This window comes from Rutidosis leptorrhynchoides, chromosome 4 (assembly GCF_046630445.1).
Source record: "Rutidosis leptorrhynchoides isolate AG116_Rl617_1_P2 chromosome 4, CSIRO_AGI_Rlap_v1, whole genome shotgun sequence".
Classification (NCBI taxonomy): Eukaryota; Viridiplantae; Streptophyta; class Magnoliopsida; order Asterales; family Asteraceae; genus Rutidosis; species Rutidosis leptorrhynchoides.
In genome coordinates this window covers 54,982,811-55,010,361 of record NC_092336.1, presented here as the reverse complement: position 1 = coordinate 55,010,361, position 27,551 = coordinate 54,982,811, and the positions used below count along the sequence as shown (strand labels likewise).

Below are 27,551 nucleotides of genomic sequence, written 5' to 3'. Positions count from 1 at the left end.
GCATTTGTTGCAAAAGGGTTTATTTCCGCCATAACTTTTCTTGGCGTCGGAGGTGAAAGGCTTTTTGGTGAAGTTGTTGTTGTAGTTGTTGCTTGATTGAGGGGCTTCCCATTTTCTTTTGTTGTTACCCGACTTGTCCTCGGCTTTAGGCGCCGGTACTACGATTTCGTCAACCGTTTCGATCAATTGGCGGGCCATGTTCAAAGCTTGTTGTAGGTTAGCGGGTTTGGATGACATCACCCCTTGTTTGATGCTCTTTGGAAGACCATACATATAAAGTTCGACCCTTTGAGATTCGGGGTTCACGAGGTTTGGGCACATCAAGGATAGTTCGGCGAATCGTTGATTATAGGCATTGAGATCGTTTCCGACCGCCTCCAAGGTTCTTAGCTCTTGTTCGAGCTTTCGGGTTTCTTCGTGAGGGAAATATTCGATGACCATCTTTTCCCTTAAATCGGCCCAAGAGAGGGCGTGAGCTTCATCGGTACCCACCGATTGTACATAAGTATTCCACCATGTAAGAGCGACACCGGCGAAAGTGTGAGTGGAGTATTTGACCTTGTCTTGGTCCCGACAACCACTTATGCTAAAGACGGCTTCCGTTTGCTCAAACCATCGGGTGAGCACAACCGGTCCCCCGGTTCCATCAAAAGTGTGAGGTTTGCACCCCATGAAGGCTTTATAGGAGCATCCCTCGTTTGAGTTACCGGCTCCATTGTTGTTGTTGTTGTTTTGGTTGTTGTTATTATTATTGTTATTGTTGTTGGATGAGTGACTGGCCATGGCCGCATCTACGGCGGTGGCTATCATGCGTTGTAGAGCTTGTTCGGGTGTTTCACGGCGTGGTGCACGACGAGGAGGCATTGTTCCTTCAAAACAAAAGAATACCGTTGGTTAGTATTCTAAGTAATACTAACCGTGATATGGAATAAAGATAGAGAGAAAATTTTCCTTGACTCGCCTTAAATTCTTTATGTCATAATGTCGGAACGTTCATATGAGTCACCGTAATATAATCCCGGAAATTATATTACCCTGATTCATATGTGCATTCGACATTATTTCATATAGTCAAGGTGGCGTGTCAATCAAATTAAACAACGTGAGATTTAGATGAAATAAGAGTAGATATGAGTAGAAGCGTTCGAGTATAAATGCACAAATAGTCAAGTAATTCCTACTTCAAGTCTATATGCCGGTTGTAGTCTAGACTCACCAATGTACCCTATGACTCGGGGTTGACACCAATGAACTCTAAATCCCTACAACCAACGCTCTGATACCATCTGTAGCGACCCGACCAAATCATGTTTGATGGCACCGACTACTTCGGTCCCGTTGCGTGGTCATAAGTCTTTATTATGACTTTTGACCAAAATATGTCGCATTTATTTTATAAGAAAAAGGATGTTTCAAGTTAACAAATGTAGTTCGAAAGACTAGTTACATTACAATGTTTAACGTACGAATGAAACCTATGCGACACAATTTAAAGTAGTCAAAAGACGCTCCATCTATGCATGTATACTCGACATCCAAGCAAGTATCAAAAAGAGTGCGGAAGCATGTATCAAGTAGCTTTCAAGGACCTGAGAAAACATATAGAAAACTGTCAACGAAAACGTTGGTGAAATCATAGGTGTTTTAGTAAACGTTGCATTTGAACCACAAGATTTAATATAATATGATTATCTAAATCATTTGCATTCCAAAGTTGTTATTTGTTTCGCGGGCACCCAATTATCAAAATTAACTGTTTTGCACCCTTCGCGTAGTGTTAGAACATACACTAGACCCGAAAATATATTTCATCCGCTAACGGTAGTGAACCGTCCGAATGAGGCTCGTCAAGCCCATGTGATCACATAATATAAGTTCACGTTTACACCCTGCAAGTGTAACTAATGATAATTGAATTGAGGCTTTTTGTTCAAACCCGTACGTGGAATGTTCGTTTTCGTACTTGTGTTCAAAGTGTAAAAGTATGATACGTATATGTTTCTCATCCCATAGTTTAAAGCATAAAAGTTGTTTGAAGGATGGGACTATGATCTCACCTTGAGTGCACGTATGAAAAGTACTTCACAAAGTAACGTGTGCGAAGGATAGTGCTAGTCTTGACCTAAACCAATAGGTCGTATCAATAACGGTAAATACGATAGGTCAAAGATGTTTAATTAGTCCTATGGCTCGTTACGACTCGATTATGTAGCATGTGAATCAAATTGTCAAGTTTCATGCAAGATACAAGTACAGAAACAAGTTAGGAAGGTTGCATAATCATTTGGTTAAGTTTGACAAAAAGTCAAACTTTGGTCGGTCAAAGTCAACGAAAGTCAACACGTTCGGGTCGGGTCCCGAACTATTTTTCTGAGGTTTTTTATTCATATATAAGCATGTTAGAACAAGTCTCATGTGAATCGGAGGTCCATAGTGTGCCAAACATTTTTCGTATTTTGACCAAAGAGGTCAGAAACTGGACACGGCTTAGGCCGCGCCGCGGCCCCAAATTGTCGCGCCGCGACAATACACGGGAACTGGTACCTGGTCAGTCTCAAATGTCCAAGTCTCAATTCCAAACACTTTCAAGCATAACTCGCAAACCGCTAATACTTAGAACTCGTATCTTATATCGTTAGAAAGGTAATTTGACAAAGAACACATCTAAATACATTTCACCAACCAAAAATGTTATTTGTAACAATCGGCTTTCCAAAGTAAATGATCAATTAATGCACACATTTAATACACAAATTTGATAAGTGCACATTTATGATTCGGGCATTTAATGCATACATATAACATGCCGTTTTGTAGGTAATCGAGCATACAATACAACTAACTACTTACTAACTACAATTCATGTCATTCAATGCATCAAATATTCATTTCAAGCTTATCAAACCCTAACCCGAATTCACCAAAATCACTAATCAAGTTTATGGAGTTTTCTCAAGCAACCTACACATCAATTTGAAGCTAGTGATACTAGGAACACATTTAATACATGCATTTATAACATTTAACAACATTCAAACAACCAAATCACCAAATCAAACACACCAAAGTTCATACTCAAGCTAGTTACTTCAAATAATGAAATCGAGCATATAAATCATATATTCATGTTAGACTTGAGCCATAGACACTAATTAACAACTTTATAAGTTCAAAAATATCAAGAACACAAAATCTAGTGATTTTAGAAAGTTACCCAAACTTGATGAAGTCGGTATGGAATCGAAGAGGAAGTTGCAAGGATTTCAAATATGTAATTTGTTTTGCAAGACACCCGCTAGCTTGGATTTAGATGATGATTCCTTGTTTGAGAAATTGAGAGAAAATATGAAAGTAGAAGAAGAAAAGGGAAAATGAAAAAGAAAAGATGGGGGTGGGGGTGGGGGTTGACTAGTCAAAGGCTAGTCACCTCTTTGGCATTTTGGCGAAACTAGTCCCTCAAGTTCGGTTGCGGGTGCGTGAATTACCTAGACGAGATATTTTTAAAACACGTATTAACGGGAGATGTTATAAACATATAACGGGATTTAAATAGTTAAACGGAAAAGTAAACAGAAAAAGGCGGGATGTTACACTTCACATGATCACCCCGCAACTCGGGACACTCCGACTTCCTATGTCCTTCTTTGTTACAATTAAAACAAGTGAACTTTGTCGTTGCCGGGTTCGTGCAATCACGGGATAGATGACCGTATTGCCCACAATTATAACACCTATGGTTGAACTCTTTAGAACCGCCCTTCTTTACACTACCAACACTCTCGGAGCCCTTCTTGTTCCTCTTGCTTGAAAAGTTCGATTGGCTCGAACCTTCGAATTTTCTCTTAGAAAAGGAGAAATCACTTTGTCTTGGAACTTCCGGTTTGAAGCCCCGGGCTAACTCAAACAATTCGTCAAAAGACTTAACCATACCCCGACTAATCTTATGCTTTAACTCGTCGCTTAGTGTACGATAAAAATCTAGCATCAACTTGTGGTCATCACCAACATACTCCGGACAAAAACGAGTCTTTGCCAAGAAGGTTGACTTGAGAGTAACCAAGTCCATTGAACCTTGTTGCAAATTGTGTAACTCGTCCCGAATTTTATCAAGGTCGGAAGGAGTTCGGTATTCTTGGAAAAATTCCTTCTTAAACTCCTCCCATGTCAAGCTCATGCATTGCTCTTCACCATATAATTTGATTTTATCGTCCCACCACAACTTGCCCTCTTCGCGCAACACGCTAGACCCATACCTCGTCTTCTTCTCGGGAGGACACTCCGCGGTACGGAACGCCCCCTCGATATCGGAAATCCAACAAGTGCTTTTCAATGGATCCCTCACCCCATTAAACATCGGAGGTTGAGTATCCTTGAAATTCTTGTAGTGGAAGTCCCGCCTTCCACCCCCACCATTACCTTCACCCCCTTCGCCTCGAGGATAAATGTTTCTAGCTTCTAAAGCCTCCTCGATCGCGGCTTTCATTTGTTCATTGATCATTTCGGTCACTTGTCCATCAACCGACTCTTCGAAGACCTTTCGAACATCGTCGAGAAAATCCTTTTTAGCCTTTTAAAGATGGCCTCAACCTTGGCCGTGAGTTCAACGTCCTCACTCGTACTTCCGTCATTGGTGTCGTGTCCATTTCTCATCTTCATTCTATAAAACGAAGTAAAATTAAGCAACGAAACGAAAGGACTTAATACATATGTATATACATGTACACTACACTACCCCATCTTGCTCAACAATCGTAGTACATCGCTTGTTTGACACGATTTGAACCCGTAACAATGGTAGCTAATCATTGTTACGCGAGCACGTCGCATTAACTTGCTAGTACAACGTCTATCTCGCTTGATGATTGCTAACACAACACAAAACAATTAGCGCAAGGTTAGTTCACATAAACCTAAGCACTAATCAACTCCCGGTCTGACCCGTCTCCTACAAGTCCCGCATAAAGCGCATATACAAATAAATCTAAGTCTAGGCACCTATCTCAAGTCGCCTAAATCCCTTAGACCATGCTCTGATACCACTTGTAACAACCCAACCCACTATACAATCGAACACGCATAAGAAATTTTTTTTTTTATTACAGGGGAGTGCGCCACGCGCACCACCTCAGGGTGCGCGGCGCGTGCAGGTCTATTTTCAGTTCTGTCCGATTTTTCAATTTTTCAAATAAAGATCTCCCACTTCCCGACATATTTAGACGAAACGCTTTTCACAACATGTTCTAATATGAAAAACTCATACGATTCAAACATAAAATGAGTTTTACAAAACGGGGCCCACATCGGCCTTTTTACGAGTTTCGTTCAAAAGAATAAAAGTTCGACCATAAGAGTTTAATTTCCAAACGACACTATGAGCATGGTGTTTGGGGGTTAAACTACCCAAATCTCGGTCAAACTCCAAAAGCTATAACATCCCAAAAGCGTCCCCTAAGCAACAAGCGGGATCTCTAATCCAAACGAATGCCCTTACCCTTATCAACACCGGAGCCTATAAAAAGATAAACAACGAGAGGGTAAGCAAAGCTTAGTGAATGCAATAATTATACACATACATATATAATATACCTACTTGCAACCACTCAATACACATACCGAATACATGCTAGCAACACAATTAGCTTATCATCAATACGAGGCTACCAACCTCCAACACCACAAGCTAGCATAATAATCGCATAAATATATATAACTCGAACAATATAATATGCTTTCGCTTACAACACAATAACCATTGTTAACCATAACACACACAAGGGAACGGTACTCGCACAATGACCGTTAGTATGCACTAACCCCCTAGGTGGACGTCCGCACTTACCGAACCACCCTTCACGCATATGTGGTCCCCATCGTACAAAAGAGTAGTGAATCCACACGCCCGGATAACACTATAGTGAATCTACACGCCCGGATAACACTAACCACAAGCCCGCAAGCAAATACACTATATACGCACATATATAATTATTCCACTCACCTTAACGCCTTGGTGAGAAATCAAACTCGTAACCTTCAACGCGACGTACCTATTACATTAGGCATACAAATCAATCACCCAATCAAGTTGGTCAACCAACTTACACACCATTCAAGTGTCATTTTGACCCATTTTAAGATCAACACACCCTTTTGGGTCACCCATATACCCAAATAACACCCATTTACCAATTAGCTAGGTGTGCTAGTAATTTACTAACCAATTGGGACTCATAAACATCAATTAACACTTTGAAACCCTAGGTTAGTTACCATTGAGTCTTAATGACTCAATCTTACCCAAGAACACCCAAAATCATCACATATGGGTTTTATGTTCATCATTAATCCAAACCCTAACCCTTAAACCAATTAAAACAAGGAAATCAAGATTAGAGCTTACCACCACAATCACAACGTAGCTAGTGATGAGACGAACAACTTTAAAGCACGCGATTTAACCCGAAAGCAACTTCTTCCTCTTGGATTTAAGCTTTCTCTCACTTAAGGGGTTTTTCACTCTAGAATTGAATGGGAGAGATGATAAGGTTGGTGGAGTGTTGAATATGCCTTCAACCACCATCCAAGCTGGCCTTTACAGCCCTAACTCGTCCCCATGTGAAAAGACAAGATTACCCCTCATTTAATCTTTGAAACAAAAGCTAGAATTCGTCAACAGTAGCAGTGCGCGGCGTGCACCACTACATGTACGCGGCGCGCACAAAGAGCTGGGCAGAATCTGACTTTGGTTTAATTCCACAAAAGTGTCCATACTTTATGTAACATAATTACACTGCTGTACAATACTGATTAGGGTCTTACACAAAGGTTCTATATTTTAATGTTTATAGACTTTTAAGAAGTTTCTAACGTTTGTGAACTCTCATGATATACTTTGTTTATCTTTTTACTATTCATTCTCATCTCATTTATAATGCAAGTAATATAATAACATTTTACGTTTGATAATGAACTTTTTGAATTTTTATTCAACAATTGTGGAATACACGAGCTCTACAAGGAAGTTTTGGAACACTGTTTTAATATATAATCAAAACTTAAGTTTTTGCACAGTTTTTTACCTACTCGTGTAACATACGAGCTCTAAAACATAATATGTATATATATATATATATATATATATATATATATATATATATATATATATATATATATATATATATATATATATACACATGTACACACAGGGCCGGCCTTAGGGTAGAGCGGGAGGTGCGGCCGCACTGGGCATCACGAAATCAGGGGCATCAAATATTTAGGATCAGTTTTTGGAACATGTAGAAGAAAATTTGAAATTTTAAGTTGAGTTTTAATGGAGGTTGAAGGGTTAGAGAAGAAGATGAATTAGGGGAAAATGTCTTTGTTTTCTAAAGCCGTGGACCCTTTAGTTACTATATTCCAGTACTAGTTCAAGTATAACACAAGTGTGAGCCCTTTAGTTAGTGTATTGGTTTTCTTTTGTTACACCCAAATAAATACTGTAATACAGAGTGCTACTATTTAAAAGTTACTGTGTAGTAAAAAAAATACGGATTACAGCTCATAACTTCATGGGCCTACACTTGTAACTATTTTTTTTTTAGTTCGTATCATTTTTTGTTAATTTTATTATTCTATTGCTTACATATACGGAGTATGATAAATATTTTTATTTACTTCTTATTTAACTAAAATAGCAAATACTAAAATAAATGTTATTCCCTCCGTTTTATTTCTATTGTCCAGCATTTCTTTTTCGAATGTTCCAAATTAATTGTCCAATTTCATAAATAAAAGAGAATAATCTGGTAAAGTTCGTTTGTACCCCTATGTAATACATGTAAAACAAAAAGATAAGTAAAAAGTAAGGGGTAAAGCTGGAAAGTAAACAAAAAAGTATATGCGTCAGTCATTTTTTTTAAACTGTGTGTTTTTGTATAAGGACAATAGATATGGAACGGAGGGAGTAATTTATCGAAACATGAAAAAACCGAATAAAGTACTTTCTATCATTTTAAGTGTAACATTATATGAGATTTTAATAAATATGTCAACACTGCATAATCATATATTTTAAGGTCTATTTATTTACTTTTTTTTTTTACTTAAAACACACAAAAATTTAATTTTAAGCGATTTAATTTTGATTATGTAATTTCAAGTTTATCGTTTAAAATATGAAGGGCATATTTTAGTCTTTCCGCACAGGGCATCAATATTTTCAGGACCGGCCCTGTGTACACACACGTAAAGTGTCTTGTTTATTATACATCCGCTAAATATTTAAAACATATTTCACTCCTAAAAAATGTTTTATATTTGGAGCTCATACAAGTTTACTAGTATTTTGTTTTTACAGTCAACACATATTTAAAAATGAATGTGTATGTCACTCTAAATTGTAATTTTTTTTTTTTTTTTTATATATAATGATCCCCTTAAAAAGTCACTGAAAAAATGTAAAAAATAGACAAATACATATAAATCTTAATTTAACTTTATTTGTATTATTTTAGTTTTTTATAACAAATGAGGATTTTTGTTTCTTTACATTTTTTCCATTAGCTTTATGAAAATACATAGGAATTTAAATTTAAATGACATATAAAATAAGGTTAAAAAAAGATAAGATGCAAAATAAAATTCTCTGTATAAAAACAAGAGATGCGTAATACGGAGTATATTAGAGGTGGATTGATCGCATAAAAATTCTGGACCTTGTTAAAAAAAAAAAATTCAGCCTTTTAAGACGTGAAAGGTTGATTGGGCTAAATGAGGATAAGCCCACAACGCATTAGGCTTTCTTTATACTTTGTTTTTTAAAAATTTGGTCAAAATACCTCATTTTTAAAAGAGTTTGGAAAAATGTCCTTAAAAATAGTATTGCAAAAATGCCCCTTATCAAGCATCACCCACCACGCATGATAGTAACTTGGTGCGTGATGCTTGTTTACGAGATAATGATTGAAAAAGACATTTTTTCCCGCGAACACGCACCACGCACCATGCACCACGCACGGTGCGTGGGAGAACTCTGGATTACCGTATCTTTTGACTCGTGGCTCCGATTTAGTCACCGTTTTTTTGAAAGTGGTGTATTTTTTTCTAGATCAATCCGTTGGAGCGCTTCTGCATTGACAAGAATATTTTTGAAATTATACATGATATGCAACTGCATTTTTTTAATTAACCTATAAAATGCTCGATTTGCATCATATGACGTTTACTTAAATTGATTGAGGGGTATCATATACTTTTTGTCAAAATTGGTGATAAATTTAACGGATCACAAATTAGAATATTCTATAGCAAGTTATGAGCTGTCAAAGTATGTTAAAAGGTCAAAATCAACAAAAACATTAAAATTGAAGGTCTTCGAGGCCGAAGCACCACGTACCATGCACCTAGCAGGCTAGCACCACGCATCGTGCGTGATGTGTGTTCGCGAAGAAAAATGCATGTTTTGGTCATTATCTCGTAAACACGCATCATGCACCAAGTTACACACATCATGCTTGATGCATGGTCAGTAGGCTTTTTTCCAATTATAAATTTTATGAGCATTTTGTTTAACGCTTTTGAAAATTGTGGCATTTTGACCAATTTCTCTTATTTTATTTATTTATTGTGATTTCTTATATTGCATATTTTATTATTATTATTATTATTATTATTATTATTATTATTATTATTATTATTATTATTATTATTATTATTATTATTATATTATTATATTATTATTATATTATTATTATTATTATTATTATTATTATTATTATTATTATTATTATTATTATTATTATTATACATATAATTACCGTTATTTTTAATTTTAATTTACAACATGACAAATAAATTTAACACCATTGAAAAAATAACTTAGTTCCGGCATGTAGTAAACAAAATTGACAGCGGAGAATTACAACAATATTATACAACCCAACTCCTCCTTAAACAGATTCAACATCACTACATGGTTTAACACAAGATTTATCAGCATCATCGCGTTGTTGATCTACTTGTGTCTTGTGATCTTCTACATTTTGGTCCTTGCCCTTACCCCATATGACCAGATATAGCCCAGCAACAATAAATATTGCTCCAATAACACTAAAACATAGTTGAAATAACATTAAGATACATACAAAAGTTCATTCATGATACAATTTTTTACACTAATTGAGGTCGCGAATAAAGTTAAGACAAAATGTATAGTACCTTCCCAAGTTCAACTTTTCGGCTAGAACACAAGACGCCACAATTGCAATAATAACCATCCCAAAAGGGTTAAAAGCTGTCACAAAAACCGGTCCTCGTTGTTGCATTACTAGTCCTGATATGTAATATGCGCATCCAGAACACACTATTCCCTGCCATTCCCAAATACATAATATTCATGAAAAAAAAATCAACTTTTTTAACAGGTTGGGGGTTTAAGTCTCGAGTCAAGACATACGTAAATGTTGCCTTCCAAAAAAAAAAAAAAAAGACATACGTAAATGTAATATTCATAACGTATATATCAATTTTAGAATTCAAATCATTTGGGTTATTTTTGCTCACACTATATAGCGCTGCGAATAATTTGATGTCCCAATCAAGTAACCAGATTGACGCATTCCCCTTTTCGGCAATAAGTGATAGTACAGACCCTTCCAATGAGCCCATCAGACACACGAGCGTTGTTAGTGAGAGTTCAGCTGGGTATGATTTTAATGTCACTGCCTTATTTAACCATCCAACACTCATACAAGGTTAGTTGTTGATTTACATATGGTCACTAAAAAGAATGCTATGTACTTAACAAAAATTCTTGGAAAAACTAAAACAATATATTATGAACGGTCCTTGTGGTTTGTATCAGAAATCATCATGTACTTTTTTCCGTCAAGGATGGTCCCTGTGATTTGCATTTGAATCACCGGAAGTCCTTGTGGTTTGCATTTTTTCGTCAAGAATGGTCCGTGTGGATATGCACCACAGGGACCATCGGTGATTCAAAATGAGAACCACAGGGACCATTGGAAAAAAAGTTCAGGGACCATTCATGATATTTTGTCTAAAATCAATCTTACTTGAACTATGATGAAACTTGCCCACGAAAAACAACCGGCCGTGATCATGAGAGATCCTTTAATCTGATCTTGACTACTAACAGTATTAACGGAAGAATGATGATGAATCGTATGGTGATTTTTCGACCATGGAAATTGAATCACGGGGCCTGTTATTAGTGTCATTATCATCGCTCCTCCAACTGTAACTAACGTCCCAATTATCTTCCCTTGGCTATGTAAACTCGTCATCTTGACCTTCTCAAGTCTACAAAAATAAAGAATCTCAACCCACCCATTTTATCACTTCAGATAGCCATTGTTAACTTCCGATTTAATAGACTCCAATAGCAGTTAAAAAAAAAATTTTATTCTGACATAAAGGGTAATACCTGAAAATCCAAGCTAAAACGAAAGTAATGGCAGGAACGATATTGCACATAGCAGCTGCAAATGTTGCCGTTGTATACTTCATTCCAGAAAAGTACAAATTCTGGTCTATTACAGGCCTATAATATATGCACAAAACTACTCACTGAGTATTCATAGTTGAAAATTTATAACGACCGGCTATAATTTACAAATATGAAGATTTTGCACAAACAAAGTTAAGTTTCCAAAGTTTAGTATGGTGTTGCCTGATATTCATTGTTGATATTCATTGTGCAGACATTATCAAGTCTTATGTCTATGCGCCTGCAGATGTTTTTACTGCAGATTGTTTGTTTTTCTGAAGAAATAAGATAAAATAATGATTTTTTGTCTGCTGCAGACACAAAAATAAACAGTCTTTGATGTTCAGCCAAAAGATCTTGAGACTACATCTTCTTCTCTACAGATTTGGTTTATAGATTTTCGCACAAGAACATTTTAAAAAACAAATAGCACCTATATCTTTTTTACATTGTATATTGTATATAAGCATACATTGTAGAATACGTACTCTAGTAGTCCGAGAAGCATAATTTTCAAGAAGATGGAAACTGTCATTTTGGGCCTAACTTTCCTGTTTGGGTCAAAAAAAGCAATGATCAAGAAACTGAGGACGCACAACTGCACAAGAAGTGAGATAAAGAATCATACCTTTCAAAGAAGAAAGCAAAAGGAGCAAAGAAGAGAGCTGCAAACGCATTCCGATAAACAGCAAAAGTGTAATGATTTAAGCCTTTGTTTAGTGCAGACTTGACTATTAAACCATTAACCGCGTACGAAGTTTGCAAGAAAATCATGAAAATGAAAGGCTCGGTACGAACATACACCCCCTTAAGCCACTCTTTTAACATGCTTTTTGATTTTCGAGTTGTTTATATGAGTACAGAGTGGCTTATGGTGGTATATATACACACATAAAATAGTGGTTAATTCTTATATTGTTTAAAAAGTAGTCATCATGGATGCGTACGTTGTGAATTTCTAATTTGTGCGCCAAATGACTAATTTCATATTCATATATATTGTTCAAATATTATCTGTTTTTTAAATAATTTTAGCTTGAAGGAACTGGCAATGGGTATTTTTTTTCCTAAGGATTGTTTGTTTTTAAATTTGGCCTATATTTTAGGGCAATGGGTATTTTTTTTCCTAAGGATCGCTTTTTTTAGATTCGGCCTATATTTTAGGGCAATGGGTACTTTTTTTTCCTAAGGATTGTTTGTTTTAGATTTGGCCTATGTTTTAGTGTCATTTTAATGATCTAAATATCATTTCGCATGTCTCAAAATAAACTTCACTTTTTAAGTCAAATGTCTGGTATCACTTACTCTTATGGAAATATAACGAAAAGCTATAAGTAGTAAAAAAGTAAAATGATAATCTACTTTTGAACCAGACTTTGTTGAGTGCAAACTCATAAATCACGATTATTTTTTTTAAATGGTAATTTTTGTTAGGATGTTTGCAAAAATAGAAAAAGTAAAATTTTTTTTTTTTGACAAATATGGTAAACCGAAGTTTCAAACTTCGGTTTTGCCAAATCCGAAGTTTGAAACTTCGGTTTGTGTGCTTTTTGACCATGTACCCCAAATCCGAAGTTTCAAACTTCGGTTTGTGTGCTTTTTGCCTATATAATTAGTGGGTGATGATATTTCCATTTTTATTTTTTTATAAATCCACTATGATTATAGTGTGGTTTCCATAATACCCTTGTGTAATTATTTTATATTTTATTATTTTATACCCTTGTGGTTGAGGGTGTTTGTGATAGGGCTGTAAACGAGCTTTCTAAATATTTATAACTATTACTCCGTATAATTGTATATTACTCGTAATATGTTAATTAATATGCTAATGTTAATATTTTGGAGTAATATGTTATTATTAATTATTATTATAAATTTAAATTTGAAATTAAATTGGATGACAGCAAAACTTAAATCATCATTCCTTTTCCCAACTTTACTGACGTTTACGTTTCTCAGGAGGCTTAATGCTTAGACTTTTCAATCTTTTATTCAACCCATGCAGAAAATCAAAGACATTCAGTAGTTATTATCCGTCATTCTCTCCATCTTCTAAAACTCTTTTTCATGTGAAATCACAAATTTCATTCCTAACATTCTGAACAATATATACATGTCATCAAAAATCACGGACATCATCTCCTCGTTTCATAAGTCTAATTGTTTGAAAAAAAAAAAACAAATCCGAAGTTTGAAACTTCGGATTTGGGGTACATGGTCAAAAAGCACAAAAACCGAATTTTGAAACTTCGGGTACATCAAAATCGAAGTTTCAAACTTCGGTTTTACCATTTTTGTAAAAAAAAAAATTAGTTTTTCTATTTAAAAAAAAAATATATCCATAAATCACATCAGAAACATAAAAAGTAAAAGAACGTAGGCATATAAGTCCGATTATTTACACTATGACCTCTATCGCAATTGACTTGAGGGTGAAATATTTATTGGGCTTATGCTGATATGTTGTTTTAGAGTATTCGTCCTAACAAGGGGTATCAATCTACGATTGCAAACCCATATGTGTGACGATCGCTCCAAATTCATATGGACGAACACGTCATTCATTGATTTCATTGCGAGGTATTTGACCTCTATATGATACATTTTGTAACATTGCATTCTTTTGAAAAGGCACACCATAAATGAATATTTAAATCAAAGGTTTTCGACATCTGATGATTTCTACATATAGACAATCACCATAAATAATAGTTTACAACAGTATTTCTGTTGACAATGCAGTCAAAATAAGATACATGGTGATGATTTGGTGAATGCAACGTCTCCTTGAAAAATATGTCATGTAAGACTCCATGCACATAGCTTGTTTAACATCTAAGCAAACAGCGGAAGACTTCTATGAAACCTGAGAATAAACATGCTAACAAGTGTCAACACAAAGGTTGGTGAATTCATAGTTTTAATGTTGCGCATAATCTGTATATAAAGGTGGATCACAAGATTTCAGTTGTTTTATCCAGAAACGTTTATCAAAATATTCTACGAAATTGAGCACCCTGGTAACTAAACTTAACGTATATATAATTTGTACCCTTTGTATAATCATCTTAATAATACACGCAAACTAACGTGTACGCTTCTCAAATAGCATACATCCGTTAAAAGCTAAGGGATTTTCGGTTCAAACTCAGTATAGAATTTAGTATGTACTTGTGTCCATTGTTTAAAATAAAGTGCATGTATTCTCAGCCCAAAAATATATATTGCAAAAGCATTTAAAAAGGGAGCAAATGAAACTCACCTTAGCAGCATATAAAGTCGTTCACCAAAATGTGATCGAAACACGGATTACCAAATAACCGTAGATCTCAACTTAGAGAACATATGTTGGTCAATAAATGTCTATCAAGATAGGTCAGGTCATAGTGTATCACAATCCTAATGCTCGATATTGACATACAAAAGTTATCCAATGTTGTTTCAAAAAGTTAATTTTGACAATAGTTTAACAAAACGAGACGTACCTTATATAAGGATTCATTTACTCGGTTGGTAATATTCAAAAATTTAATTTATCAATCTCGTAAACAAGTTGTTTAAATCTTAATTGTAGATTCAAAAGCAATTTCAATTAACTTCGATCATAATTCAGTTGCTCATATCTTTTAATCCGTTCATCGAAATTATTCGATATCTAAATGAAAAGTTATTGATTTTTCGTCAGCTTTCCAAAAACATGTATATCATATATCTTTTACCAGTAATATATGTATTTAATTCGTGGTACATCATAAACTGTTTAACAAGGAAATTTAGCATACAAGCATGTATAAATATATATACTCGAGCACTAGACATGGATACACAATTATTATTTAAAAGATAAAATATAAGTACTTACATATCAATATTGAGATTCAATATTGTAGAAAAGTACGAAGACGTAACGGAGATGATAACACTAGGTTTGACTTGCAAATAATACCCATGAATATTACCCATAACCTCCTTGGCAATAACCGATAATTTCCTTAGCTTTATCCGGCTCATAAAACTATTTTGAAAGTGACACGCTCATGACCTCGTCGTAGTATTTTATGTATAATACTAATAATAATACAAATACTACTAATAATAATAAGATTAATAATAATATTAATCTTAATAATAATAATAATAATAATAATAATAATAATAATAATAATAATAATAATAATAATATAATTAATAAATATAATACGGAGTAATTTTTAAATTAAAACAGAGGCAGATATCTCGAGCTTTATAGGTGTGGCCTGTCCAGGACTGCCATGCGATCGCATGGCCTCCAAGACCATTTCCCATGCGATCGCATGGGATGGATTTCCAGCTCATGATCTTTTAACTTCTAGTTTGTCGACATATTTTTTAATTATTAATATAATATATTTAATTTATATAATTAATTATATGTATTATATTAAATTCACATGCATAGTTGACTTGTAATTTTTGTTCCGATAAGTCGTACGTCGTCACTCGACTTATGTCCCGGTTCCGATTTTTCAAACGTCCTATCGTATACTGAGAAAACTTGTACTTTACGTTTCGTGAATCGTACCTTTGTCAAAATATAGTCTTAAATCATCCATAAACTATACCACTGTAGCAAAGTTACTGTAGCAAATAGTGATTTTCAAAAACACTGTAGTATTTTGGGTACTGTAGCAATTTGAAAATGTTACTATCGTTTACTAAATAACTTGAAATTATATATATGTATATATCTTTTTAATATACATAAATCAGTTTTTAAATACACATTGGAAGTTATTTATAAATAAATTTTAATAATAAATATTTCAACTTATCATATATATTCAAATAGATATTTAAACCAATAAGTTTAATGTACGGTATCAAATAATTAATACATTGTTACCTTTTCAAGTTATAGTATATATGTATCTATTTACATATAATTGTTCGCTAATCGTCGAAAACAACCGAAGGGTATTTAAATATATAAAAGTAGTTCAAAAATTTTGAGATTCAGTTTTACAGACTTTGCTTATCGTGTCAGAAATGTTAATCATACAAAGATTAAGTTTAAATTTGGTCAGAAATTTTCGGGTCATCACAATATGTGAATAGTGCAATATTGCATCACATTGACACCCCTTCCCCTGATTTGACCTTGCGCCGTTTAATAAAGAGTAGGGGTAGGTTAACTTAAACCACCCGTTACAGTGAGTGTGACATGTTGTGAAATTTTGGGGTTTTTTGGATGAGAGTGAAGTTTTTGACTATGACGTGACATTGTTCAATTTTGAAGTTGTGTTGTGAAGAGTCTCAAAATTGAGTGTTAAATTTGAGTGAAAAGGATTTGAATGGTGTGTTGAGATATAATTGGAAGTTGAGTGAAAAAGATAAATAAATAAAGTATAAATCGCTTGTCGGGGTTTAATTGGTTAAAAAAGTTCCGATGCCTCATTTTTTTGCCCGTTGGGAACAAAACGGAGGGAACAGTCTAAAATGAAACTGTGAAAACTTATTTTGGGACAGAGATTTTGACTTTAAAAGTCAAAGTGTAAGTTGTTTGCTTGTTTTGATCAATTTGTTACAATGTGTTTACCTCAAACTTTCACAGATTATTTCTTTTGAAGTAATTAGGTACATCACTTTTCAGATCAAGATTCGTTAGTATTTCCACTTAGACTTCTGCTATCAGAATTTAATGTTAGTTGAATTGAATTTCTATTTAATAAGCTGTATTAATAGATTTCGAATAGTAAGTCTGAATTTTGAAAGGAATGGTATATGAGCTTACATCCATTTTCACGAGTCATTTATTGGTTATTTGTAACTGTAAGTTTAAATACATATAAATTAGGATAGTATAAACTAGGATTAGTTGTCTACTTTTGTCTAAAGGGTAGGTTAGATATGCATAGGCATTTATATATGCCCATCAATCAATATGTACAATTTCCCTTTAGCATATATATTCTTTAGATGAATTGAATAATATGAGACATACATAAATATTTAAATTACAAAGTTTTTTAGGAGTAAAAATGTTACTTACTTTTCAAAACAATGATAAACAAAAGTTAAACCAGTAAATGCATATAAATGTGTAGATGAATTTGCAGGCATAGTCCAACGATTCCCCCCATATCTTTTGAGTCATGGGATAGGGGAGGTGATAGGTCCGATCCTTAGGGATGACATGATTTCTTTAAAACAATTGAACACCAATAATGGTGATATATATTGACCATATATGGAGGTTTTACCAGATGTCGATCGAGTTCGGGTTTCCGCCCGAATGTGTATGTTACATGCAAATGATGAAGGTCGTTGAAATAAATGATCTACTGATGCCAAAAAAATCGTCATTTAAAAAGAAAAAATGTGCAGATGTGAAAAAAATATTTATTAAATTTCAAAACTTTAAAGCGTACGTATGAAAAGGAAAAATATAACATTAATCTATATCAATATTCACTTGATATTGAATTAATTTAAAAATCAGAATTTGATTATCAAAAACAAAGAATGGAACACAAATCATATATTATCCGAAGTCCAAACCTTGTCTTTTGGGTGGTTCTCGAAAAGGGGTAAAAAACTTTCGTTGGAATGACACCATGGGTTCTAAATCCATGTTTCTACGTCCTAGGATCAAATGATAGAACGGGTGTTGGCTAGAATGCAGGGCTGGACTTTGGGCGGGGCTGAAGGTGCAACCGCACCTGGGCAAGACAATTCAAAGGGCATCTTAGTATTGATCCAGTTTCATATATACTAGGTTCATTAAGCCAACATTTTAGCTCATATAAATAATAAATTGTTTTACAAAAACTAAAAAAGTGCTCACTATCATTGGAGTAAAATCAAATACAGAGTAAAATTAAATACGGATTAAAACTGATTCGTCGTATCATTGGGGCATCCAAACGTCCTCTACTCCTCTGTCTCCTCATCAATTCGACAATTCTCAAATCCCAAATCAAGATAATCAATTTCCTTTGTATCTATTTTATACAATACCATAAATAATCTCCATGACTCCACAATGATTTTATATACATGATTCAGTTTTTCCCCAATTCGTCGTGGACGTCACTTGAGATTATGGAGTTTACAAAGAAGATGGATATTTTTCCAAATATTTTACTTGCATACACGATTTTGCTAACCGTCTTGGTCACTGTAGCATCTACTAAACAAAGTTTTTCACAATTGAAATTGTTGAAGAATTATTTACGAAGTACAATGAATCAAGAATGGTTAAACGGGTTAGCAATTATAAGTATTAAAAATAGATTTATATCAAATGTAGATTATGATAAATTGATTGAAGTTTTTGAATTAAAAAATGCACGTAAACATCATTTTAGGTGATTTGTAGTTTCGAACATGTGCATTTGAATCGTATTTGACTATAGATATATATTGAGTTATGTTCTAATATACGAGCACCACCAAAGATATAAACAGCCAAAACTTTTGAATTACATGGTATTTATACACGTAAACACAACAAATTATATTATATACTTGTAATAATAGTACCTAATGCTCACTATCAAAACTCAAAAGTTAAAAGAGCCACAAGAAAAAGAAGTTAAATATAAGTAAGTGTATTAGTAATTAGTCTTCAACTGATTTGATAAGCAAGTTCGAGTAGTTAGTACGGAGTAGTACATATAACTTATTCTCTTGGTTATCAAATTTCTACTCTTAACCAAATTTTTCTCAACTGATTGAAGTCGTATAGTAGGTAAAATTGTGCTGGTATCGAAAACTTTTTTCGCATTTAGGGTTAATATTTTGTCGATTCGAGAATTAGTGGACATAAGCTCGGTAGTTTGTATTGATACTTAGCTAAGTTACTATGACAAAATATGTGGGGTCAAAGAGGTGGCGACCCAAAACAACAATGAGAATTAAGAATGAGAATTAGCAATATAATCTTAAAAATGATAGGTCTAATGACATCCATATCGGACTAGCATAAACATAAACATGATGAGGGACATGCATTCAATTTGGAACCAAGTAATATTTTTACTGCCCAGCTGAGATTATAACTTTAAATGATGTCCACTAATTGTGATTGAGATTGTAACTTAATTGGTTGGTGCATAAAAAAGCTTCATATGTATGCCTGTATGGTACTGTTGTACTCCTTAATTGTACATTACTGTTCCTACCGACCCACTAACTATGGCTATTATAATTATTATAATATGCAAATGCAACAAGTCATCAGATAGTCATGGTTCAAATATATATTTGAGCTTGGTGGACGTAGAGTGCTCAATGTTTCTAGAATATAATACACTATGATATCAACAAAACATACTAAATAAATATTTCTAAGTGGCTCTAAAAAGCTCCATTTTAAATCATACATACATTCTATAAAAGATTTATGTTTGTCAATGAGCTGTGCATATATTTATCTGTGCTTAGTAACTTATAGCAGTCACGAATTCTAAAAATGAGTTAAAACAGCATATGCAGTTATTCGTCCCAATATAACGTGTCATGACTATTGTACCCAAACCCGATTTAGGGATCCTCAACTCTTCTTGCAATAGAGACGATTATGCACTACTGGATTCAAAACGGTATTGAAATTTATGTTGGAATGATTAGTGTCAATGTCGTGCAAGATGTCGTAGAATCTATTAACGATTCATAAACTTCTGGAATGTTGCTTACTAAGTCATCGCGTGGGGGAATCTTGACAATACCCCATCATACAATGTCCCGATAAGACATGTAACATTATGAAACAAAGCATTCGATGTTTATGCCTGGTTCAAAATAGTTTACTTCAACATGAAAACAATAATAGGATAAACAGTTGCAAATTTTTGAAGTTCTACAAAGGCGTAGAAACACACGAAGAAGGAAAACAAAGTAAATGCAAATGGTCAATCCGTAGGTAAAGCATAGCAAAATCCATAAAAGGAAATCAAATTGAAATACAGTACAAATTCATATTACTTCTGTTAAATCACACAAATATCACATAATTTTTACCTTAAACCACAACACTAGTTCTTGAGAAATAAAATCCGCCCGGTACGCGAGTCATTCATCAGTAATCTACATACCAGAGACAATATAAACATTAAACATAAATGAAGAACAGGGGAATCTCATTTATGCAGAGCTTTAACTTGCTCGGCTTTGAATAACATCGAGCCCAACTTCACTAGCATCTGTTGCTTGCAACTCCACCTGAATACCATCAAGCTCTCTCTTAAACCTGTCCTTGGAACTTGCGTAAATCATCTTGCTCCTCACCCTTGCAGTATCCGGAGACCTGTTACGTGATAATTAAAATACTTCAGTCAAACTTCAAAATTTTTAAAGTACAACAATGGAGACAGGTTATTATGAATTAGTACCATGCGATGAAGAAAATCCTGCTCTTTTGAACACCTTCTGGCGTCAAAAAGTCGTAATCAAAGACGGCGTATCGGCATTCATCAGCTGGTAAGCATGCTGAGAAAGCATCATAAGTCTCGGCTGGTTCTCCAAGTTTTTCCACAATCACCTGCTTTTGCTTCTCTTCGATCTTATAAATGATGAAGCGAAAGGTCCTTTTTGCCTTCAATTCCATAAACTTTAGCTTGCACTCATCATGCACAGCCATTCCTGATGCTGCGTTGGCCTGCAAGTTTAATAGACTATTAATAACACATAAACTTTAGCTTGCACTCAATACCTGGTAGACCATTCTTAGCTATATCTTTGGTTAAAAAAAGGACCTTGTACTAAATGAATCACACACATCCCTATCGACAGGTTTTCTGAATATTCTTACATAAATAGGTTACAAGAACAACAAAAGACTGCTATTTCCATGTATTAACTACATGAGTAACGATAGTACATGGATTAAAATCTTATTAAATTCATCTCAAGAAAGCATGCAGCAACTGAATTTGTCAAAAAACAAACCAAATTTAATCACAATGGACCAGCTATATCACCACCCGGACAAACCTAATATACTCACAATCAGTTGAACACCAAACTAAATTCACTTACGCAAGAGAACAATTAGTCTTATAGTGCCTCTACAAACCACATTACCAAACATCAACATGCACCAAACAATTAACCAACCAGAGTTTAGTAATCAGTTAACTCACAAACACAGGAGCCAGGGCTAATACATATCAAACGAAAGAAAATCAATTATTCAGATCAAGCAACATAAACTGCATCCAAAAACTTAAAGGACCAATCATATAGCTCAAAATTCTCCACAAGCAAGTAAATCATACGCATAATCTACAATTTCACACAAACTTGTGATCTAGCTCAGCATCAAGTTATCAGGTTAGAGTTTGCAATTCATAAGCAACACCGACAGGTAAATCACATATAATAGATGATCAATCAACAAAAACAGATCAGTAATATCAACATCGACATATATACAGTAATCATAAGATCGGGTACAGATCGCGGAAATACATCTGAAATTATTAAAAAAGGAAAAAAAACAGAAATGTAAATATATAAATTATAAATACATAATATTATGTATATTTAAGTAAATGAGTCAACAGTATGTGTTTATGTGAAAAAAGAGCAAAAGGTAACCATGATTTCAGGCGGAGAAGAACGAACGATGGGAGAAAATTTAGGGCTCTGATTGAAAAGTATCTGTTGAGTAGGTTTTTGCTGTAAATGATAAGTCGTGTTTAGATTTGGGCATATATTCTATTGTAGTTATTATATCAGTACCAAAATACCAATTGTAGTTTACACCCCTCATGTTTTTCTAATTTACAAAATATCCCTAAAAGAACATCGGACTCTTTTTACTGATGTTAAGAGGAAAATTTTCAATTTCTTGTTTCGTTTATAGGTAGTCAGTCTTTACTTCACTCGACTCAAACAATGCCCTCCAGCATTGATTCTATGATCTTAAGAGCGCTAGCCACCATGACTAAAACAAAAGTCAAAAGAATTCTAGCTCATAGTTCAATTGGCATGTAGGCTATATTCGTATTAGTTTCTCATGTGGAACCATATAAGGGATTCAAGCACTACTAATTGGTATCCTTATTTATGCAAGCAAGACGAGGTCGCTCTGCTTTGTAGACGAGGCTCGTCCTATACTTTACCTTGCTATTTGCATTCATCCATGTAAAATTGAAGCGAGAATCTCATACAATCACTGAACGGCTACCGACTTGCCATACTCAAGTAACCGGTCTAAGCAAAACTTCTTTTCTTCTTTACTTTTCGATCTTCCCATTCATTCATGTTTCCATTAAGAGGACAAATGGTGAAATGACAAATGAGGCCAAAATAGCTAAAGTTTGAGTTTTAGAATATAAGAGTAATGCTAAGTTGCTCGATGAAGCACACCCCCGGGTTCGAATCTTGGCAAAGTCATTTCGTTCAAAAAGGAGTGTGACCAGAGGATGCGCCTTGTACGCAATTCATCCAGTACCAGATCTCGCACTCAGGGGGTTTGATTACCCGAGGTTTACCCTCTATGAGGATGTCAATGTACTCGTTCATAGGATGTTTTTCTCACTAATCCAAAAACGAATATTAGAGAAATTAAAATTGAACTGACTTATAGAGATTATGTATCATGGAGTACTGAATATGCCCATCAATTCTTGGCCCATCTAGTAGTAAAACACTCTGTACTACTTATTGGAAAACATTAGTCTAAGTTTTTAACAACCAAATTCGATATAGGTTTTAAAGGTTTTTAATGTTCGGGTTATTCGGGTGAGCGGGTAATCTAACCTCATACTCACATTGACTGTTTTCATCCCTTCTCTGTTCACCACAAGATTCGAAGCTAAGACCTTTTGCAAGGATGTCAGGGCCTCAACCATTGAGCTACCTTGTGATGGTTTACTAAATTCGATATAGAACCAAGAAAAACAAAATGTAAATATTGTAAAATATATATAAAAAAAAAATGCTACTTATTGCGCAAAAAAGGAGGATCTGGTTATGATCAAAATCACAAATTGTCGATCAATAGAGTCGTTGGTTACCAATTTAAATTCAAATGGATTCTCGATGAAATGAATTTAAGGATGGTTATACGACATCCGTTTGGTTCACTTACTCGAAGATAATATTTTATAATCAGCGAGATCACCATTTGAGGATGTTTACTTTGTGTTTTAGTTAGGATTGCGGTTGCGATTTTGTTTCGTTTAGGTAGTTTGGGTGATTTCTTTTATCGGGGTCAGTGTGGTTTGTGATGGATTTTGTTGTTTGATTTCGATTGGGTTTTGGTTGATTTAAAGAATTCGATTGTTGGAGCTTCGGTCATGGCTGCTGGTAAGTGATTAAGGTTCTTTGATTGGTTGAATCTTAATGGGCTCGCATCGGTTTGTTTGAATCTTCAATAGTTCGTATTTGTGTGTTCGTTGTTGGTAGTGTATTTTTGCAATGATCTTTATTATTTGTAAAATCTTCTAATTTATTTTAAAATAAAATAATGTATATTTGAAAAAGAAAAAAAAAAACATTATTTCAGTTATAAATCTCCAGTTAACAATTTGGCCGATCTAGAGTAGTTATACGTCTTCGATCAACAATTTAGCCGATACACGGTAGTCGTAGGCCATCAAAAAAACAATTTGGTTTTTCAACGGGTGACCTAGTGATTAGACAATTGGAAATTACCAAAAGAAATTCAGGTTCGATCTCCACCAGCTACACTTTAAGGCCTAGGCTTAAAAAAAAAGTAGATACGAGTCATATTGTTAGTGTTTTCCTTTAGGAAAGCTAACTTTTACTAATACATGTAGGTAGGTGTTGTTTGTTTTTCTGTTTGCAGATTTAATTACACCTTATTTGCGCGACCATAGACGTTTACATTACAAAATGTTTAATTTTCTAAAAATATAAGATAAAATAACACCTTATTCTGTAAACAAACTCACTTGAAAATATGTTTCTTAGTGCTGCAGACATAATTAAGTTATTCAACATGCGCACATTTAGGCCACATCTCAAGAGACATGCTCTACAAATCTTTAGACAAAAACATCTTAAAAAAAATAAACAGCACTGAGAAAATGTATGTTTGTAAAACAAAGAATAAAAGTTTAACAACTGAATATTAAATACTTCAACATTAAAACAAATACTACGTATAGGCTAAGCTTTTTCAGGTTCTACAAACACATAGCAACACATGAAGGAAATCAAAGTAAATACAAATGGTCATTCCATGGGCAAGGCCAAGCAAAGCAAAATCCATAAACAGAAATCAAATTGAAATACAGTACAAATTCATATTGCTTCTGTTAGATCACACAAACATTGCACAATTTTTACCTTAAACCACCATACTAGTTCTTGAAGAGTAAAATCCATCCGGTACGCCAGCCATTCATCATTGATCTACATACCAGGGACACTATAGACATTTAACATAAATGAAGAACATGGGCATCACCATTGATATTTACGCAGAGCTTTAACTTGCTCGGCTTTGAATAACATCAAGCCCAACTTCACTAGCATCTGTTGCTTGCAACTCCACCTGAATACCATCAAGCTCTCTCTTAAACTTGTCCTTGGAACTTGCATAAATCATCTTGCTCCTCACCCTTGCAGTATCCGGAGACCTGTTGCATGATGATTATAATATGTCAAACTTCAAAATATAGAAGTGCATGTAAATAAATGAAGACAGGTTATTATGTATTAGTACCATGCGATGAAGAAAATTCTGCTCTTTTGAACACCTTCTGGAGTCAAAAAGTCATAATCAAAGACTGCATACCGACATTCATCAGCAGGTAAGCATGCTGAGAAAGCATCATAAGTCTCAGCTGGTTCGCCAAGCTTTTCTACAATCACCTGCTTCTGCTTCTCTTCAATCTTATAAATGATGAAGCGAAAGGTCCTTTTTGCCTTTAATTCCATAAACTTTAGCTTGCACTCATCATGCACAGCCATTCCTGATGCTGCGTTGGCCTGCAAGTAAAATGGACTACTAGTCAGGCATACTGAGTGTGCAGTTATTAAATGTGGATTAACAGCCTTATATGTGACAAGAGTGTGCATTTACTGTACGAATAGTCTCATCGGTACATGTTGTAAATAAAGAAGACAGAACTATATCCATGCATTAGAGAATACATATCTTGCAGGTAGTATAAGAGATCAAGTTAGATTCCATTGCAAAGTGTAAGGCCGTAAGGGTACCAATCATTACACGGGCCCATATCACTTTTTCATTAACTAACATATAGTGCAGTTTACATTTAACAGGATACCAAAACTAAAAAACAGCACGTAATGTCGTATAGATTTTCATTTCATCACAGATGACTCCAGGTACTCCAGGTTGTTTGGTGCCAACAATCATTCACATGAGGATACACCAATGACATATAGTCAATACCACGTAAACCATTCCCAGCTATATTTTCGGTTAAATTGAAACATTGTACTAAATGAATGATACATCACTATTGACAGGTTTTCTAGAATAACCACGAACTTATAAACATAATAATCCCAGTAGATATCAAATACAGGATATTCTTACACAAACAAGTTGCAAAAAAACAACAGAAGGTTACAATTACCATGAATCTACTTGGATTAAAATTTGATTCAATTCATCTCAAAAAAACATGTAGCTAATGAACTTTTTATAAAAGAAACTAAATTTGATCACAAATGACCTGCCAATCACCACCCCGACATACCTAACTTACTCACAAGCTGTTAGACAACACAATAAATACAATTAGGCAAGATAATAAATAGTCTAATAGAGCCTCCACAAACCACATTACCTAACATCAACATGCACCAAGCTCTCAGATAACCCAAGTTTTGTAATCAGTTTAATCATATGGATTAACTACATAGACAATAAAATGATAGAAAAGCTAGTTAGATACGTTCATGGAGCAAGTAAGCATCCTTTAAAAATGCTTAGAGCTCCACACATAATTCTTTACAACAGCATGACATCAAGCAACAGATATTGGATTCAAATACAAAAATGACCAATCATATAGCTCAAAAATCTCCACAAACAAATAAATCACACAAAATAATATACAATTTCACACAACCTTCTGATCTATCTCAACATCAAGTTATCAGGTTAGAGTTTGCAGCTTTATAATCAACACCGACACGTAAATCACATAGAGTCTATTATGAATCAAATAAAAAGTAGATCAGAGATATCCACATCAACGTATTTACATAACTCGGCAGATTACATAGAGATCTCGTAAAAATATGAACTTAACTACGGAGTAAAATATAAACAAAAATGTAAATATTTATATTTATATGTGCATAATATATGCAGCAACTTAGTCAAAAATGAGTTTATGTGTAAGAGAGCTAGAAGTAACCATGATTTCAGGCGGAGAAGAACGACGGGATAGAATTTAGGGCTCCGATTGACAAGTTTGTGTAGAGTAGGTTTTTGCGGTGAATGAGAAGACCTGTTTCTGCCTTTCCCTTTAGATTTGGGCATATGTTTTACTGTGGAGATTATCGCTGCTAAATGTAGTTTACTTCCCTCAAGTTTTCGTAATTCACAAAATGTACCCTAAAAGAACATTGGGTTCTTTTTACTAGTCAATTTCATTAGCTTTTTTTTTTTTTTTTTTTGTGCAACTAGTTTATTGGTGTATATAATTGATTTTAATTTTATTTAACTATGTAAACTGGTGTCAAACTCATTTTCATATGTTTTACCTACATATTCATGTTCTTAGTCAGAACATAAAAATGTAAGTTTGGTCTCGATAGATTTCCATATTTGACCGTGTGTTTAATTAAGAAACTAAGGTACGTTTAATTACTTATTAATTTAATTTAATGTTGAACTCTTCAGCATTCAATCCGTTATATTCTCTACGCTCATAGGAGTGCATCTATGTTTCAGCTTTACGGATAAGATATTTTTTGGACATTTGTGATAATATCAAGTCTTATTCTTATTTTGGTATTCTTCATTTCGGAATTTTTTAGTACCGAGTAGCGAAGGAACCTTCACTGCGTTACTGACATATGAATGAAAAAAAGGATGTTGAACCAT

The 27,551-nt window shown here is 34.2% G+C and overlaps 3 protein-coding genes across 3 annotated transcripts; all 3 read right to left on the bottom strand.

Annotated features, from left to right (window-relative positions):
• Window positions 1–4,826: 4,826 nt before the first annotated feature.
• LOC139840640 (WAT1-related protein At2g39510-like) lies at window positions 4,827–12,334 on the bottom strand. The gene is made up of 8 exons (XM_071830895.1): window positions 12,135–12,334; window positions 11,995–12,057; window positions 11,444–11,560; window positions 11,073–11,319; window positions 10,561–10,722; window positions 10,216–10,367; window positions 10,038–10,107; window positions 4,827–4,865 (listed from the first exon to the last, which is right to left on the bottom strand). Exons 1-8 carry the CDS (start codon window positions 12,332–12,334, stop codon window positions 4,827–4,829), a joined length of 1,050 nt encoding a protein of 349 aa, XP_071686996.1.
• An 8,093-nt stretch (window positions 12,335–20,427) lies between these two features.
• On the bottom strand, window positions 20,428–22,201 carry LOC139839562 (actin-depolymerizing factor 2-like). Its single transcript, XM_071829655.1, has 3 exons — window positions 22,088–22,201; window positions 20,881–21,146; window positions 20,428–20,795 (listed from the first exon to the last, which is right to left on the bottom strand). The coding sequence occupies exons 1-3, from the start codon at window positions 22,088–22,090 to the stop codon at window positions 20,645–20,647; spliced, it is 420 nt and encodes a 139-aa protein (XP_071685756.1). The 5' UTR covers window positions 22,091–22,201; the 3' UTR covers window positions 20,428–20,644.
• Window positions 22,202–24,671: 2,470 nt separating this feature from the next.
• LOC139839561 (actin-depolymerizing factor 2-like) lies at window positions 24,672–26,993 on the bottom strand. Its single transcript, XM_071829654.1, has 3 exons — window positions 26,860–26,993; window positions 25,188–25,453; window positions 24,672–25,101 (listed from the first exon to the last, which is right to left on the bottom strand). Exons 1-3 carry the CDS (start codon window positions 26,860–26,862, stop codon window positions 24,951–24,953), a joined length of 420 nt encoding a protein of 139 aa, XP_071685755.1. The 5' UTR covers window positions 26,863–26,993; the 3' UTR covers window positions 24,672–24,950.
• Window positions 26,994–27,551: the final 558 nt, after the last annotated feature.